General features: G+C 45.3%; 1 protein-coding gene across 1 annotated transcript in view; it reads left to right on the top strand.

Moving 5' to 3' along the window:
* The window catches only part of CEP85 (centrosomal protein 85), a 413,787-nt gene that overhangs the window by 10,780 nt on the left and 385,162 nt on the right, over window positions 1–17,845 (top strand). Inside the window, exons 4-5 of the mRNA XM_086957634.1 lie at window positions 8,010–8,689; window positions 9,730–9,863. Coding sequence (XP_086813760.1) covers window positions 8,010–8,689; window positions 9,730–9,863 — 814 coding nt within the window. The remainder of the gene's footprint in view (window positions 1–8,009; window positions 8,690–9,729; window positions 9,864–17,845) is intronic.

Raw genomic sequence — 17,845 nt, 5'->3', positions numbered from 1 at the left:
TAATACCCATAGAGAACTGTCTTTCTATTGCTTAATCTATAATGAATATGACTGGACCAGGCTATTCTCTGCCACTTTGTTACAGAATTCTTTCAGATACAATATTCAGAAATCTTCCCTCTACCAGTCACTTCGATGTTCCTTTACAATCCCATTTTGTACCTGGACTGAGAATTTCTTGATGTTTTTTGACTCCATTACTTCGGACATGGCTTTCCATTGCTTTCTGAATCCTCTTCTTATTCAATATTAACCCTTTATACTCTCTTGGTACTATGATAAGCTAGCTGTTCAGTGGCTTCATTGTTCCTAAAAAGCCTCTGTTTTCCCAATTCTTACATCTCCGTCAAACATCAAGCTTTTATCCCATTTATTAAACCTTTTTCAGTTTTCCTTAAATTTGATTACATTTAGATTGACTTTCATACATAATACCACCCGTTTAACCTGTGTGAGCATTTACTTTCAACTCCATATGGAGTCTTGTTAGCAGTTTGTGGAATAGTGTAGTGCCCATCTACATTTATTGTGTAGAGACTTTCTGGTTGTGCATGTTGAAGTGTTGTGAATGTGGGGCAGATTAGTCTGCTGTTGTGAGAGATATGAGTGTGTAGGTGTGATTGTTGGTATGAACTGGGGAAAGAACAGTACCCTGTACCTATAGGTTGTATGGGGTAGTACCCTTGGATATGCATAGTGGGGGAAGAGTAATTCCCTTTTGTGAGAAGCTTACTGAGGGAGTACCCATGGGGTGCTGTGTGGGGAAAGGAAAGTACCATGTCACAGGAGGTTGGAAGAGGACGTACACCATGGAGTACAAATGTTTGGGAAGTGTTGCACCCATGATGATAACCACAAGTTTTCATGAATCGTCATTCTATACAAATGGAAGATTTGACGATTGTGTGTTGTACATGGAGTTTGTTTGTGATGATTTGTACTGTTTTTTACAGTTTGTCAACAATTGTTGAGGGTAGAGCCCACTATCCTCAAGGCTGAGCACTCTTTTTACGAAGAAAAACAAGTTCCTACTCCAAGTTTTTCTTTTTCAAGTTCATCAATTGTATTTGCATGATTCAAATCGTAGTCGTTGATACGTTGTATATTTATAAGCAAAAATTCATAGCGAACATAATTCCATTCTTATGTCGTCATAAACTGATTCTCAAAGAAGTTTCCATTCACTCAATGCATTTCGGGTCTACAACAACATGACCCTTCGTCAGGGGTCTGAAAATTAAGAGCAAACAGGACCAAATTAGTCACTCTTACAGTATACTGCAACATTAAACATTACACTTTGTCACAGCGTGATATCGAAAACTCATCAAGTGATATCTCTGTGAAAATTAAACCATGGATCACAAACATTTAAAGTTGGCTAGCGGCTACATTTAACTCTAACAACTAAAAATCAACAATTGCATTTTAAAGACTCTAAATCAAACACTTTATCACTTACGAGTAACAGGACGCAACAGCGTCTTCACGGTTGGGATTTTCTCTCAATTAAAATTCATGGTTATCGAGAGTATCCAGCAACGCCCAGACATGGATCCTGTGAAACAGAGATTAAGTGCAGAATTTTATTGGATAAAAAAACTGAATTCAACCCAGCCCTTTGGGCTAAATGACCGGATTGAACACGCATGTTTCCTATGATTTGGAACTTTAGCGTTGACTTTTGACATTTTATGATCCCCGTACATTTTCCTATTATCTTGATGGTTGAATTGTCTGTTGATCATAGCAAGCATTACAGTTATTGTCCAGTACGACACAATGTGATATATATAAAGTTTTGAGATTCAAATTCTGTACTTTCTTTCAACTCATGGCTCGGAAAACGGAAAAGGTTTCTCACATGATCGGTGCCACTGGGCCTCCATTGGCCGCGGGCCCGATCAGGTGATTTAAATCTCGTGACCAGAACTTCCGTTTACACACGCGGAATTCGAATCCCAACCGTGAAGACGCTGTTGCGTCCTGTTACTCGTAAGTGATAAAGTGTTTGATTTAGAGTCTTTAAAATGCAATTGTTCATTTTTAGTTGTTAGAGTTAAATGTAGCCGCTAGCCAACTTTAAATGTTTGTGATCCATGGTTTAATTTTCACAGAGATATCACTTGATGAGTTTTCGATATCACGTTGTGACAAAGTGTAATGTTTAATGTTGCAGTATACTGTAAGAGTGACTAATTTGGTCCTGTTTGCGCTTAATTTTCAGACCCCTGACGAAGGGTCATGTTGTTGTAGACCCGAAATGCATTGGGTGAATGGAAACTTCTTTGAGAATCCGTTTATGACGACATAAGAATGGAATTATGTTCGCTATGAATTTTTGCTTATAAATATACAACGTATCAACGACTACGATTTGAATCATGCAAATAAAATTGATGAACTTGAAAAAGAAAAACTTGGAGTAGGAACTTGTTTTTCTTTGTAAAAAGAGTGCTCAGCCTTGAGGATAGTGGGTTCTACCCTCAACAATTGTTGACATTTGAAAGACCCGTTCAGACTACGTGTGACGACTTGAGCACCGCTTTAAGAGTTAATTAACTATGTTGAAACATATTAAAAAACGAGTGCACCGGGATAATACTCATTTTGTTTTTTACAGTTTGCTCATAACCAAGACTCAGTGTTGTTTCAATAGTAGTGTTTAATGTAACTTGTGTTAATAGGGTAGTATTTTTTACCTTTGAAAGTGGTCTGATGTCAATGATGGCATTGCTTGGCTGTTGAATTGTCTGATTGTTCTGTTGTGTCAAATGTTCCATGTGTATCTCCTGGAGACTGTATTCATTGTGTTAAAAAGAAAAGACGACCTGGCTTTTTCTGGTGCATTTTCCAGCAGGTGTAGTGCTGGGTGCTGGTTAAGTGCTTCCTTCGGCCAGGCACTTGTGCATGTTTGTTTGGTCAGCTAATGCAGCTTGGTGATGAGGGTGTTGGAGTGCAGGGCTGCAGTCTTGTGTGGGGTGGAGTGTGTTGCCCTTCTGGGGTAGTTTGCTTGTGGAAGATTAAGAAATTGTGGCTTGTCTTTGTCACCTGCATTGTTTAGTAATATGAGGTGGGTGTCTGGGGACCTTGGGTAGGAGTACAGTTGTGATAACAGCAACTCTCCCCTTCTGAGGCGGTAGCCGGGAGGTCTGTTCCCTTTACTTTTGTGCCATTTGCATTTTTATGCTCTTTTAACTTCGTGTTTTCATGCTTGATTTAAAAAGCTTGTAGAGACTTCCTCTGTGCTCCCTGGCGCTCTGTGTCCCTTTTCCCCCCTCCCTTTGCCTCCGGATCGCTCTCGGCCGAGTATAGACGCCGAGGGCTGGTTTTCCAGTTTTCGGCGGCCATATTGGGTGTGGGCCGGGCGGATGACGCGCTCTAGCAGCGCTTTAAAAAAGGACGGCTATGACTCCGCGCAGCGTACTCGGCGCAGGTCCGGCGCGTCCGCGAGTCGTGCCAGAGTCCTGCCCATCTGCGCCCGTCCGCGTCACGGAGGCGGACGGTGCGGCGGATGCTACTGCTGCTAGGCTTTCTTATTCAGCGTCTGATCTTCTGACACTTAGGAAAGGTACGGCCACGTGTCAGATGGTATTTCCTGGGCGGTATAGAGGTAAACGTCGGTGTCCTGGGTGTGGATGGTTTCCAGGCAACTCCCCGGTGCTCGGGGCCTCTAGCCCCAAGACCTTTGCTAACTATAAGTGCCTTTTACTTAATACTCTCTCTTTGAGCAGACATGCTCTGGATATTTTCGAGCTGTTAACAGTCGAAAAACCTGTATGCCTAATGCTCACTGAAACGAGCTAGGGGAGTCCTCAAACCCTGATATTGCGACTGCCATCCCTCCTGATTATGTAATATATAGACATGATAGACCTATCGGGAGGGGTGGAGGGGTGGCGATTGCGGTCCAAAGATCTGCCACATGTGTGGTTCTTCCTATGGCGCCCATCTCTGGTTGCGAGTCCCTGGCTTTTTCTATTGCCTGATCTTCTCATCAATCCTTTTCTGGGCTCCTGGTCTACAGACCACAAGGTCTGCGAGGGTCTTTTTATGAGGAGCTGCAGGCGCTAACCACGGCACTTTGCCTAAATACAGAACACTGTATTGTGCTTGGGGATTTTAACATGCACATGGATGCTGGGTCGGACGGCGATGCGATTTAAATCAATGATATCACCGCCCCCATGGGCCTTATTCCCTATCTGTCTGTTCCGACCCATAACAAGGGCCACACTCTTGATCAGGTGTTTTCCACCATTCCCCTTGTTATGGCTAGTCCCGTCCCTGTCCTTTGGTCGGACCATTTTCTGATTTGCTTTCAGATTCAAGGCACCAGCAAATCACCCTGTGCAAATTCCAATCATCTGAGGCACCCTAGTCGAGCATACCATCGGATGACCCCTGAGAGTTTGGCTCAGGCCTGCTTGGAGCATCCCTGTCCCCTATCAGGTGACATAGAGAGGGATCTCGACTTGTTACAGAAGTGGTTAGTGGAGCGGTTAGATGAACTTGCTCCGCCGATTGCACCCCGGACATCCACAAAGCGGACATCGGCGCCTTGGTTTACGGAGTCGCTTGCACTGTCCCGGCGTAATTGCAAGGCAGCAGAGAGGCTTTGGCGCCGGCAGTACGATCCGGTGGCCAAAGCTGCTTATAGGGCTACTTTTAAGGTCTATCATGCCGACATTTTGGCCGGAAAAAAAGGACTATTTTTCTGCAAGAATTGAGACGGCTTCAAGTTCCTGCAGGGAAATCTTTACTATTGTCAAGGAGTTTGTCACCCCTAAGGCTAGTGCTTCGCATTATGAGTTCTCTGAGCCATGGGTAATTTCGTTAGCTAATTTTTTCACCGCTAAAATCAAGCGGATTCAAGACTCTTTTTCTTCCCTGGACTCTAGTGTTGCTACCATCCCGAGGGACCAGCTGATTTCGACAGCTGAATCTGGCCCTTTTCTTTCTGAGTTTCCGGCTATCTCTGACTCTACCTCCCAGGTCCTCCTTTCTAAACTTAAGTCTGGCTCTCCCTCGGATCCCTGCCCTGCTAGTTTTCTGGCTAAGGCTGCAGAGGTTCTGAACCCACTGATTAATCCGATTCTTAATTTGTCACTGACCAGTGGTGTTGTCCCTGTGGTTTGGAAACAAGCGATGGTTGTTCCACTCCTTAAAAAGCCTGGCCTGGACCCTGAGAGTCATGCCAATTATAGGCCAATTTCCCTTCTGCCTGCTCTTGCAAAAATAGTGGACAACATGTTCATACTGTGCTCTCCACTTTTCTCGAAACTCATAGCTTGCTGCACTCCACCCAGTCGGGCTTTCGATCCAATATAAGCACCGAGACGGCACTTCTGGAGGTCAATGAGGCCATTAAGGAAGTGTTGGATTCGGGTGGAAGAGCCATGCTGGTAATGTTAGATCTGTCGGCGGCTTTCGACACCGTCCCTCATGAGGATCTCCTCAACAGACTCCATGAGATCGGTCTGAGAGGGACGGTGTTGAGCTGGTTTAGATCTTATTTAGCTGGCCGCCGGCAGATGGTCTGGGCCCCCATTTACTCTGCCGAAGTGCCGCCTTTGGAGGTCGGAGTCCCTCAGGGGCCGGTGCTTAGCCCGACTGTTTAATATCTTCATGACCCCTTTGGCGGTGCTGGCAGAGTCCTTTGGGGCTCAGATCATGTCATACGCCGATGACACCCAGCTCCTTTTCACTTGTGGAAAGGGGGCTGAGTTCAACGGAGAGAGCATCCGCGGGTGCCTTGGGGCTGTTTTCGATTGGTTTCAGCGAAACAGCCTCAAGTGCAACCCTGATAAATCAGAGGTGCTTTTCTTCGGTTGTTAGGCTGACCCGAGCTGGCAGGATTGGTGGCCTGTGAACATGTTCCCTCCCACGTCCTCTTCTCTGGTTGCAAAAAACCTAGGGGTCAAAATTGACAACTGCCTATCTTTGAAATCCCAGATCCTAGGTCTGAGTGGCACTTGCTATGGTCTCCTTAAAATGTTGCGCAAGTTTCTTCCCTTGCTCCCGTTGGCGCATAGAAAGACTACGGTCCAGGCTCTTATCTGTTCCAGACTGGACTACTCAAATGTTTTATATGTGGGTCTTCCGGACTATCTACTACAAATACTCCAGGTGGTACAGAACTCGGCGGCACGGGCGATTTTTGGCCTACCTCGCCGAGCAAGAGCCTCGGACCTGTTACTTTCCCTACACTGGCTCCCTGTTTGGAAGCGGATTGTTTTTAAAGCACTTACGCTGGCGCATAAGGCACTCCATGCGGTGGGAGCTGAATATATTCACAAACCTACAAGAACCCTCAGATCAGAATCTCTTGGTCTTGCCACTGTCCCTGCTATTAGGAAAGCAAGGGTAGGGGGACGCTCTTTTAAACATCTGGCTCCCCAGCTATGGAACACCCTCCCTCTGACCCTCCGCTGTACCTCGAACCTGCTGGCCTTTAGAAAAGGTCTGAAAATGTGGCTATATGGACAGTGATCTGTTTGTTTCTTTCACCTTTTTTTCTGCCTCTTTGCTTTTGCTGTGGGTCAGAAAGAGCCGGGACACTCCCTGGAGTAGCCGAGCGCTATATAAGACACCCATAACATTAACATGACAGGTTTTGAGTTGGCCTCTGATCAAGGGAATGCTGAGTTGAGGTGATGTATGGTTAAACTTTCTGTTTTTGTTTTGTTAGAGACTTGCATCCGCATGCTTAGTGATTCGGGGGGGGGGGGGGTCCTCTGTCAAAGGAAGCCAGTGGGGTTCAGTGCCCTGAGCTGCCATGCACGCATGTTGTATAGTGTCATTTGCAATGCAAAAATGTGGTGGTAGGGCCTTCGTTCAAGTAGGACAAGACCTGTATTACATGTCTTGGACCACTGTGCAGTGGTAATGACAACATATTTGTCGTTACTTTGACATGAAGTGTTGAACGGTCGTAGTGTTTCTGTGACTTCTAGTTTCCTTTGTGTGCGTAGGTATTGGAGAATTTAACATCTTGTTGGGTGAATATGCATGCTATTGGAGATTGAGTGACTGTCTCTGTACTTGATATGCCAGGGAATGGTTGTTCTTTGTTTTGTTTGTAATAATGGGAGATGTGTGGTATCCTGTTTGTACTTATTCCCTGTGTATCTGACCTGCTCTCTGGGATGCTTGCAGTGAATGATGTAATAGAACGTTAGAGTGTTGTGCTTAGTGGAAGACAGGAGATTGGAACAGTTGAAGGGGATGGAGACTGTACAGGATCTATCTCGTTTATCTATAACCTAAGGGCCTATCATAAAATAAAGATCTTGCCTTCTGCCTTAGTGACACCAGACTCTTGTATGAAGGTCCTGCCCTCTAAGCAAATCATCTGTCCATAATGCATACAATGGCAGTCTGTCTTGCATTCCTAGTTATCCCTGACTTTTCTGTGTACTAAAACTCGTATCCATGCTCTGATCTTTATACCTTGATCTCTTCTTTCTTACGTGTTTCTCTACTTTCTTGCGTGCATCTCTCTCCTGTTTATTAGCTTAATCCACAGTTCATTTTCAGTTCTGCGTTAATCTTTCTGATTTGTCGCCCGCTGCTTTCCTCTTCCATCTTTTCTTTACACTAGCTTAATTTTTCTCGATAATCTCTGGTATCGCTTCCTTGCCAAGGTGCTTAAACATATACGTTGTTTAGCTGTTTCTTCGAGTATAGACTTGTAAAGCCTGTTCGATTGAGAGGACGTTGAAGTTGTTGTGATAAGATTTTAATTGATGGATTGGGACTTCCTAGAACTGGTCTTCAACTGTTTAACATGGTTTGATGCCTGTGTGGCTTCCTTACAAAAGCAATTAAAAGATGTTGGTGTTTGCTTACGGTTCTAAAATCTGACTTTCTTGATGGTGTGCTACATAAGTCTCTCTAGCCTGTATGTACTTGTAGATGGGGTCTTTTCTTATGAGTGTTCTTCCACCAAGGACTCTCTACTAGTTTCCAGAGCAACAGTGTAAAACGTATTCTTTTTCTTTCCTCAGTTTTCTGCACTGCCAATGGCACCTCTTCTTTTCAACCAATCAGAACGCATGTTACAATCCCTACAGCTCATGTGATGCCAAGTACCCAGGGAAACCATGTTACTCCTCTTGTTAACCAGCATGCAGCAAGTGGTCGTAGTCCTGGCCCAGTCGGCACCTCCACAGCTTTATTGGAACCCAGTCAGTCTAGAGTACCTAGTGGCGCATCTCAGACGTCTGCTCCATTTTCAGACACGCTGCCTCTGGAAGCACTAGCTGCTCTGAAGATGGTTGATTATGGCTTTGAGAACTCTCTTTCAACATGGGGAGACATTGGCAGAGATGAAGTGAGGAAGTTTGACATCCCCAATGTTGAGCCTACCTTCAACCAATCTACCTTTCTGGACACCCTTTCCAGGGATGCACGTCTCCGCACCCAGATGTACAATCGGGGTGCCTTGCCTTCTGAAATCGGCAAGGAATTGTATGGGACGCTACCCAGTAGCAAATCCCCTTTACGCAGTTGCTTGGATGGCTCTTCCCAGCCTACACCAATGAGCCATCAGCAGAACCAGGCATATTCCAAGCCATTGGCCCCCATTACGCAGGTGTGGCAGCAGCAGCCTTACACTCAGCAGTTGGATGGGGCTGCCTGGCACCATCAGCGGGAGAAGATGCAGATGCAAATGGAACAGTTGCAGGTATGGTTTACTGTGTGTAGTGCCTCCCTTGCAATCTGTTTTCACACTGCTCTATCAGAATGTTAGTTTAAATTAATGCCTGTTAACCTCTTGTCAGTATGTCTGCAAGACTTCTCTTCTATCTTTTTTTGTTTTTACTTTGTTTTCCATGACCTGAATCAGTCTTAACTGTCTCATGACTTTCTCCTTCCATTGCCCTTCCCCAGCCCCTCCTGCGGGAAAAGGCTTCTAAACCGTAGCTAGAGCTTGAGTACAGCAGTGAACAGAGTATAGAATAGCTAGAGTACAATATTGTACAAAGGGTTCCAGGTACAGCATTCTACCTAGTATAGAAAGTCTTGGAGAGAACAACACACCCATTGTGGTTAGATATGGCCCACTGCACCAATTGTAGAAGGCCTTGGGTAAAGCATTGTACTCTGTGTCGAAACAAACAAAACCAAGTCTCTCTAAAAGGCCAATGGTGGAACCAGGGGCCAGGTACATAGACCAGGATTTGAGCAATGAGCATGGTGTCTGTAAATAAAGAACGAAGCAGCCCTTTATCATGATGGCCCTGGCAGTAGCTTCTGTTATTTTGAGAGATGTCTGCTAAAAGCATAGTACATTTACATCACACTTAAAGTAGCTGTCACCCATTGCTGTAGTACATCCTTTTCCACCTTCTTAGATAACTATAGCCATCTTCTCCCAGCCCCATAAATAGCAGTGTTTTGATGTGCTAACCATGGCCCCTACTTGATAATTTGACTAGTACCTCAGCAGCTTGTGCAAACAGCATTTCCCATCCTATGATCTGATACAAAGAACAGTGTTTTTTTTTTTTTACCCCACTACCTGAGATTTTATCTCTGATTCTTAGTGTCTCCACGTCCCTAAACCTCTCCCAGCCCTCTTCTCTTGAAAGAAAACTCATATAATGCCTGTCTTGTCCCATGATAATACATGCATGTTCCCTGAGTAGCATCCAGCCTCCAGCAGCTAAGATTTTGTGAGTGGTATATTTGAACCTGGCTTTTTTTACTTTTTCTTTCCTGTAGGGAATGAGTAGCGCCACTAGTTCGCAGACCCCAGTCTATGGCATACCAGCCCCTTCTGCAGGACCCAGCCTGTGGGAAAACATTGTAAAGTCCACAGAGACCCTGTTGAAGGACAAGGACCTGCTTGTTGTGAGGTAAACCCAATGCTTCATACTCTGTGCCTGCTCAGTAAGTATATAGCTTCTACACACCTCAAAATTCTCTTCACGTCCTTAAACTCATTCCCATACAAGCTGTACTGCATTGAATGTAGAGCGAAATGAGGTAGGGTTTTTGGTCCTATAGGCACTTGTGCTGTGAGTGTAATGTGATTTGATGGAGGGTGCTAGCTGGTTTAGAAATCTGTTCTTCATGCTGACCGATGCAAGGCATAATTTTGAGAGTTTGTTTCTTGGCACAGCAACTGTTGAAGCTTTCCAGAATAGACATTGAATGCAGCAGGTAAGAAAAGCTTATTAGCATAGAACAGTGGTACTTCTGCTGCGTTGGGGATCCTGTCCACTTCAATTCACGTTAAAGGAATATTTTATTACCTTGCAGGTGTATTTATAAGGGACATGCCTAGCACTGGGAAGTGGAGCAGTGCTTTACATAGGACTTGAACTATTTGACGTAACTTGCAGGTTACAGAAGCACACCAGTTTTTCAGGTCTTGTGTGACCTAACAGCAAAGACTTTCTTGTGACCAGTATTGAGGCTCTTCTTGAAAACACTGGTTCTATATACTTCTACAGTCTCACTGAATTTCCAAGTACCTTCTCCATAGGCTTTGACCTTCCATGGTTAGTAAAGATGAATACTGGAGGAATCCGCTTGTAGTGGGGGCAGGGCATACAATCTGGTTTGGACAGCACATATTTTTGATGGATATTTCTAAACGCATACTCCTCGCCTTGTGAAAAACCCCAAGCGTCAGACTGGATCTTGAGAATTATTTTCTTTCTTTCTTTGAAATCTTTATTTCGGCATTTCTTTTGCCATAAAAGAGTACAGATAAAACATATATTTCCGCAACACATATAAAATAGTACAGTTCATACAGTCATAAAAGATAATTAAATCACCCCTGGCATTCATTAGCAATTAAAAATCGTCGCTTGGACCACATAGCTGACAAGTACAATGTGTCCAAACGTATCTGTCTTAAGGATTCTCAAAGCATGCAAACATTGGACGAAACCCGTGTTTTTACATAACGGTAATAGCCAATACTTCCTGGCTTTGCTATAGGCTGGACAAAAAAAAGTATATGCAGTTCATCCTCTAAGCTACAGCTACACCCAGGACAAGATTTGTTCGTAGAGGCAGACCATTTACTCGTAAAAACCCTTAAGGGTAATGTACCATATCTCCATTGTATATAGAGTTTCCTTGATCCAATGGGATAGATAACGTCCATGAAATCCTCAAAGCAGTATGATATTTTGAATGTTAAAAACAATTTAGTCAGGGTACCAGCTTGAGAATCATATAGTATAGTATGGAGTTTGTTTATCCATAAAAGACGTAGTAAGGGTCTTGCCTGAAACCTCATGGCACGCCCTTTCAGGATCATGCCACAGGGCGGGCAGACCAATTTTAACAAATTCCTGTTTAACGAAAACAAGCCAGGGAATTTTTGCTGCACTATTACAATTTAATATTTCCTTCATTTCTAGCCTGTAGTTTAACAGTTCTGGCATTATCCAGAATTCTTTTCAGCATTGCTTCTTCGTGTCCTCAGGTGGTGCCGTATGGCTTCGCATAGACTGTCCCAACCTGGAAGTGAAGCCGGAGCCGCATATAAGTGCCACTGCTGTGCATGGACATAAATTCCTTTCTGTGCCTTCCAGCGGGAAGCTTGAGCTATCTGCTTTTTTCCCTCAAATTCTTTCTACAGTGTGCAAGGGAAATGTCATCTTAAACCAAAAGCTTTTAACCTTGCAGAGTGTGTCGCAAACAAATGTCTGTGACTTAACCTGATGAGGTGACTCAGGAGTCATGGCCCCACCCTAGACACCAAAGTCATCCGTGGGAATGTGCTTTCATGAATCGGAAGGTGATTCAGGACCATGAAGCCAAGCTATATGTCAGCGAACCTCATCGGAAATCACGGACAGAGCGTTCTACTTAGAGGTCAAGGACTCCAACCTATTCCGGGGGTCATTCCTTTGACAGGTCCTCGTCACACTCCAAGTCTTTGGGTAAGTCTAAATCAAAGAAGAAACACTAAGTCCAAGCAGGCCTCTCCATTCTCCTTACTGGTCATTAGGACATTGTGATGCGCTGCGGTGTCGCTCCCAGTCTTCTGCTGAGGAGCCTATTCCTAAACTAATTCCAATGTACCCTGAGTTTCCAGGTCTTTCAGTGATCACCACAAATTGAGAAAAACAAGGCGGCCAAGCTTTGCATCTCCGGCACCTTAATGGTTCCATCTGTGCGCCTTCAGGCCCCATGGAATTGGAGGGGGCCTCTGGCTGTGTTTTCACTTGCAAACCTGCTCTAGGACTGGCTATGCCGTCCGGGCCTACTGCGGGTTCAGCTTGGACACTGGAGCCTATTCCACTCCTTGTGCCACGATCCATGCAGGTACCTGGCAAATTGATACTGGAGGAGAGCATATAGTTTTGACCAACTCCAAACTAAATCCACCACTATCTCAAACAAAGCTGTGCGAGTTCAACCCCAATGTGCCCTGCCCACCTTCTGCGTTCTCTCACGACCTTGCCTTGGCACTGCCCTCCAGTTATCCACCAAATCCTTGGATCAGACTCTAATCCGAGTCAACCTGCATTTAGTGATAATGGTCATGACGGTAATGGTGGGCATTATTTTCCCACCACAGTACGGTTATGACACTTTTTATATGGATCTGCAAAGAATGTATGATGTTACAACGCATACATTTGCAACCCATGTCTGTACAACGCAGTTTTTACATCTCATCATCCTTTACAACGCATACATTTACATTGCATGCCATTACAACACATTTTTTAAAACTACATTTACAATGCATTCCATACATCACATTTTACCTTTACAACGCATACCACTGCAGCGCATACCTTTACATTGCATTTAAGGTAAGTGTTGGATAGTGTGAGGGTAAAAATTACTATTCTAACTCCAGGGGGTGCAACAGTAGGGTAAGGGTTGGATAGTGTAGGGGTACTATGCGTTGTAGTGACATGCGTTGAGTATATTGCGATGTAATGACTACGTTGTAAATGTAGTGCGATGCAATGACTGTGTTGTAAAGGTTGTTTCTCATCTGCAAAAGGCCAGTGGGCTAGAAACTTCCCATGACACTTGGCTGGTGTCTGCCCAGTCCTTCTGCTGAAGAGTCTGCATCCTTCAACATGGTTATTAGAAGGGGAGCCAAAGTCCTGGATTTGTAGCTACCTTGTTTTGAAATGAAGACTAATGTTCCTTCAACCAGGACAGTCGTCTTCAGAACACTGTTACCATTTAACAAGGCATTTACTGACCCTCTCGTAATCGCTTAGGCAGAAACTTGTTTGTGCTCACCAGTAAATATGAAAGTGGCACGTCACAATGACCCAGCTGCTGGAAGCGGCCCGTCACAATGAACCTGCCTTCCACATACAGCACCCTTCTCTGGAGAGTCTGGTTCTAAAAGCCACCACTAGCAAAGTAAAACCCAATTCCTTCCCTATGATGCACCAGATGAGGAGTTGAAGTGGATGGAGGTGTTCTGAAAAAGGATGTTTCCCATGGCTAGCCCTGTTCTTCAATACCCAGTGCAAGCTGCTTGCTAGGACCCTTCTCCAATGTATTATGCCATTCTGTTGCTGACATTTTTCCAGAAGTCCCAAAGGGAGTCGAGTCCGTTTGCGCTGACCATTCAAGGCAGTCAGGACACAGTGAAGTACGTCATCAGCCCTGGGCTGGACACAACCAACCACTTTGGAAGAGCAATTGCAACAACCATGGTACTTCGGTGCCATGGATGGATGAGATCCACTGGCTTCTCAGGTGATGTTTGGGGGCCCCTAATGAAACTGCCATTTGATGGTGTTAGTCTCTGAAGTAATTCAAGGATAAATCTGCCTCATCTTTTAAAGAAAATATGGCCACAGCGTTCTCACAGCCTTTCTTTTCCTTTGCGGCAGTATCTCAAACAGTTTTGTCTTTTTGAGGTATCTGAAGGGGCTTGGCTCAAAGTCAACACCAAGGTCCAACTCCACAGTAACAGTCCCCATAGTCCTTTCGAGGCTAGCTACAGTTGAAAACTCCCTTGTCCTACACACTGCTCAGATCCTGATCGCTCTCTACTGCCACCCCGCTGTCACCACCAAACCACTTGGGCTTACCCGTAGCAGCTCTGGGCCATCCCATTGAAGTTAGGATAAGTTATTATTTCTAGGGGCATAATATCTGACAGATGGGTGCTTCGGATAGTCCAACAAGGATATACCCTATAATTCCTCTTCAACCCACTTCATATTCTACATACATCAGAGTTGCTGTCGGAGAACTGTTTGTCTATTTTGCTGCAGGAAGTCCTGGCTCTTTTGTTCAAAGGAGCTATGAGGGTTCAGGCATAGGACACAGGACCTGGATGGTGCTCCCATTATTTCATTCCATTTTAGATCTTCACCCACTCAATTTATTTCTGAAAAGGACCAATTCAAGAAGCTCACATTGGCCCAAATTCTGTCTGTCCTGGATCCAGAAGACTGGATGGTTGCGCTGAATCTGCAGGCTGCCTATTTTCACATTCTCGTCTTGCAGTCTCACATGTGTTACCTGTGGTTCAAGGTGGGCCAAGTGCATTTTCAGTTTTCTGTGGTTACCTTCGCCTTACCAGTGCCCCATGGGTTTTCACAAAAGTGGGAGTTGCAACACACCTTCGGAGATTAAGGATTCAAGCCTTACTCCAACTTTGGCAAACGCATCTTCAGCAGCCACATGTCAGTCAGTTGTTGACAACAGTGAACCTCCGTGCATCTTTTGAGGTCTCGATCAGTGTGCCTAAGTCACACCTGACTCTGCTGAGACTCCTATGCATTGGAGCCACCCTGAATACAGTGCAATTTCAAGCCATCCTTCTAGTTCAGCGAGCCCAGGACATTCTGCTATTTTCCATGTTTCAACATCTTTGTTGGGTCTCAGTGAGGGTGATGCAGAAACTTCGGGGCATCCTGCTGGTCAACTACACAAGAAGGCACATGCATGCTCTGTAATGGGATCTGAAGTCTCAATGGACTTCGCACCAGGGGAACTTGTCAGATTCCATCCAGGCTTCGGAGGAGACTGCAAAAGACCTGCATTATTGAATGCTGCACCACAATTGGCTCAATGAAGGACCCCTTTCCCTACTCCAGTCAGAGCAGACTGTGGAGACAGAAGTGATGTTGTTAGGTTAGTGAGGCTATCTGGGAGAGGTAGAGATCAGAGGACTCTGGTCTCTAACGGAGACACTCCTCCACATCATCCTGATGGAGCTGCGAGCCATTCACTTGTCATTGAAGGCCTTCCTACTGTATCAAAGAGAGGCTGGTTCAGGTCCTCAGTCAACACCACGTCCATTTGGCACTGCAAGAGGAAGCCCTGAGTGGGATCCTAGGTCCTGTGCCAACAGGCCCTATACCTCTGGAACTAGCAGAATTGGCAGGGCATCTCCTTGGCTGTGAACCATTTGGTGGTGTCATTAAATGCCAGGGATGATGAACTCGGCTGATTATGCCTAGCAAATCCCGAATAGCACATCCATACAGAGGTGGTTCAGAGTGTCTTACAGCAATGGGGAGAACCCTGGCTGCTTTCTACACCTCTAACATGGATACGTTTTGACCTTGCACGCTGTCGGAGTTTATCAAAATGCACTGTCAGATGCATCCGCCTAGAGTGGAGCTTGGGACTTCCGTATGCTTTTGCCCAGCTGGTTCTCCGAACAATGGTCCTGAAGAAGATCAGGAATGACCAGGCCAGAATCATCCTAGTGATTCTGGTTTGGGCGTAAAAGCTTCAAGAAGATCTGCTGTGGCAGCAGCAGGGAAGGATCCTGTAGCCGGTCCTGTGCAATCTGCACCTCTGTGTAGAGTCTGAGCGGCAACATTTGACTTACGGTTGAAATTGGGGTACATTTGTGGTTTAGTGTAATTCTATTTCTAAATGTGTTTCAAGAAAGTTGTCAGTGTGAGAAGTTGGCCTGGCATATGCTGTCCACTATTCTAGTGGTCACCTTGCACCAGTCAAAACAACCCTTATTGATGGTCGGTTTGAAGACAACCTTATAGAAAGCTATCCTAGTGGTAGCTGTGGAGAGCAGCATTCAGGCTAAGTCTTGAAGGAATGTAAAGCAGCTTGTTTTACCAGTCTATAATCTCATGAATGACCAAATGAAAGGAGAACCACACCGTGTGTGTGTGTGTGTGTGTGTGTGTGTGTGTGGGTGTGTATGTATGTGTATATATGTATGTATTTATTCTAAACACATCCCTCTAGTCTCTTTATGAGGCTAGAGGCAAAAGTACATAAAGTAAACTTCTTTAGCAGACAGTAGATTAGCACAATAAATGATTAGCCCTAGGGACGTTACAAACCATATGCTAAGAAAGTGGTATAAGAGCCACGCCTGACATGGATGCAAGGCCTAGAGCCTTAAGAACCGCTGGGCCACCAGGAACCACCCAAGGTCATGACACAGGGGACCCACGGGGGACGCGTGCAGTGTCTAAACACAGCCGCGAATCACCATTATCTTCTATGGGGAAAGTCGCGGTTGCAAAATTACAGATAAAGGACACTTAGAAAAGGACTTGGAGCAAACCCCTTTAGAACTAGGCAGTTCTCTTCCAGGGGATCCTCATCAATAGTCATAAGCACTGAATATTCCCGCCTATGTGCGGGACCCCGGAAACAATATAAAAATATATATGTAGAAACACCTATATCTCGCTCCACATATATGTACATACATATATTCTTTTTCTCACACCAATGCAGCCCCAAAACTGAGGCTAAACAATGTAAACACAAGTACATGTACTGCAATTAGTAAGGAAACAAAAAACACATTAGGTCAAATACACCTTGAACTTTGTGTTTTAATGAGCAAAACCACTCATAAATCCTGAAAATTGCCAATAAATAGACATTGTTAGCCCTCAGGCTGCATTGTAAAACAATAGCATAGAAAATGAAACCATTTTCAACAAACTGGCACCGTGCCTTTAAGGCAGCCATGACCCCAGGCTTCCCATCATGCCTCAGGGGTGACAGTTAGGTCAGTTGTTCTTTCCGGCTCCTTTAGTCGGGACCCTGGTGAAACAGCTCCCTTTCTTTTTGACTTTCTGTCAAAAAATATTCCTATTAATCTACAAATTTTGATTTCACTCGACGTCTTTTAGACATAGGGTGTTACTACTACCTTTTTTTTAGGCTTAAAAAAGGTAATTTTTCTGTCAAAACGCCTTCCCTCTTTGACAAATGCCCTTCATGTGGAAGGAAAATGGCCAAGACTGACACTCATTCAGTGTGTATCCTGTGCCTACCAGACTCTCATTCTTCAAAAACCTCACAACACTGCCAGGTTTTATCATCCAGAGAGAGAATTCGTATTTATGGACTTTCTGAGAGAGGAAGATCTCCCAAGAAGCAGAAAAGGCGGTCGACGTCGAGAGAAGTCCCGACTTGTTCACCTTCGGCGTCGGGATCGGCGTCGAAGAAGCAGTCGACGGCGACTAAGACGTCTTCAGCGTCGAAAAGGCAAGGTACCTCCGCTACAGACAGCGTCAAGGGGTAGGTCGCCGTTGAAGCAGAGGAGCTCGACGGCGAGCCAACCGGCGTCGAAGCAGCATCGTCATGCTGTGACGTCGAGGCATTCTCCGTCGAAGACTAGTCGTGGTTGTTCGACGTCGAGGGAGCCTCTGTCGACACATCGTCGATCGGTGTCGAAGCAGCCCACGTCGACGCCTAGTCTACGGCGTTCGACGTCGAGGCAGCCTCCATCGCAGTCAGTCCAGCGGCATTCGACGTCGAGGCATCCTCCGCCGCCGCCAGAGCAGCGGAGTTCGACGTCGAAGCAGCCTCCGTCGTCATCGAGCAGGCAACCTTCAACGGCGAGACGCTGTGTCGAAGGACAGTCATCGACACTCGAGGGGCAGAT

Source organism: Lissotriton vulgaris, chromosome 2_1 (genome assembly GCF_964263255.1).
Source record: "Lissotriton vulgaris chromosome 2_1, aLisVul1.2, whole genome shotgun sequence".
NCBI lineage: Eukaryota > Metazoa > Chordata > Amphibia > Caudata > Salamandridae > Lissotriton > Lissotriton vulgaris.
The sequence above is the reverse complement of the archived record's forward strand: the minus strand, read 5'-3'. Positions and strand labels throughout refer to the sequence as shown.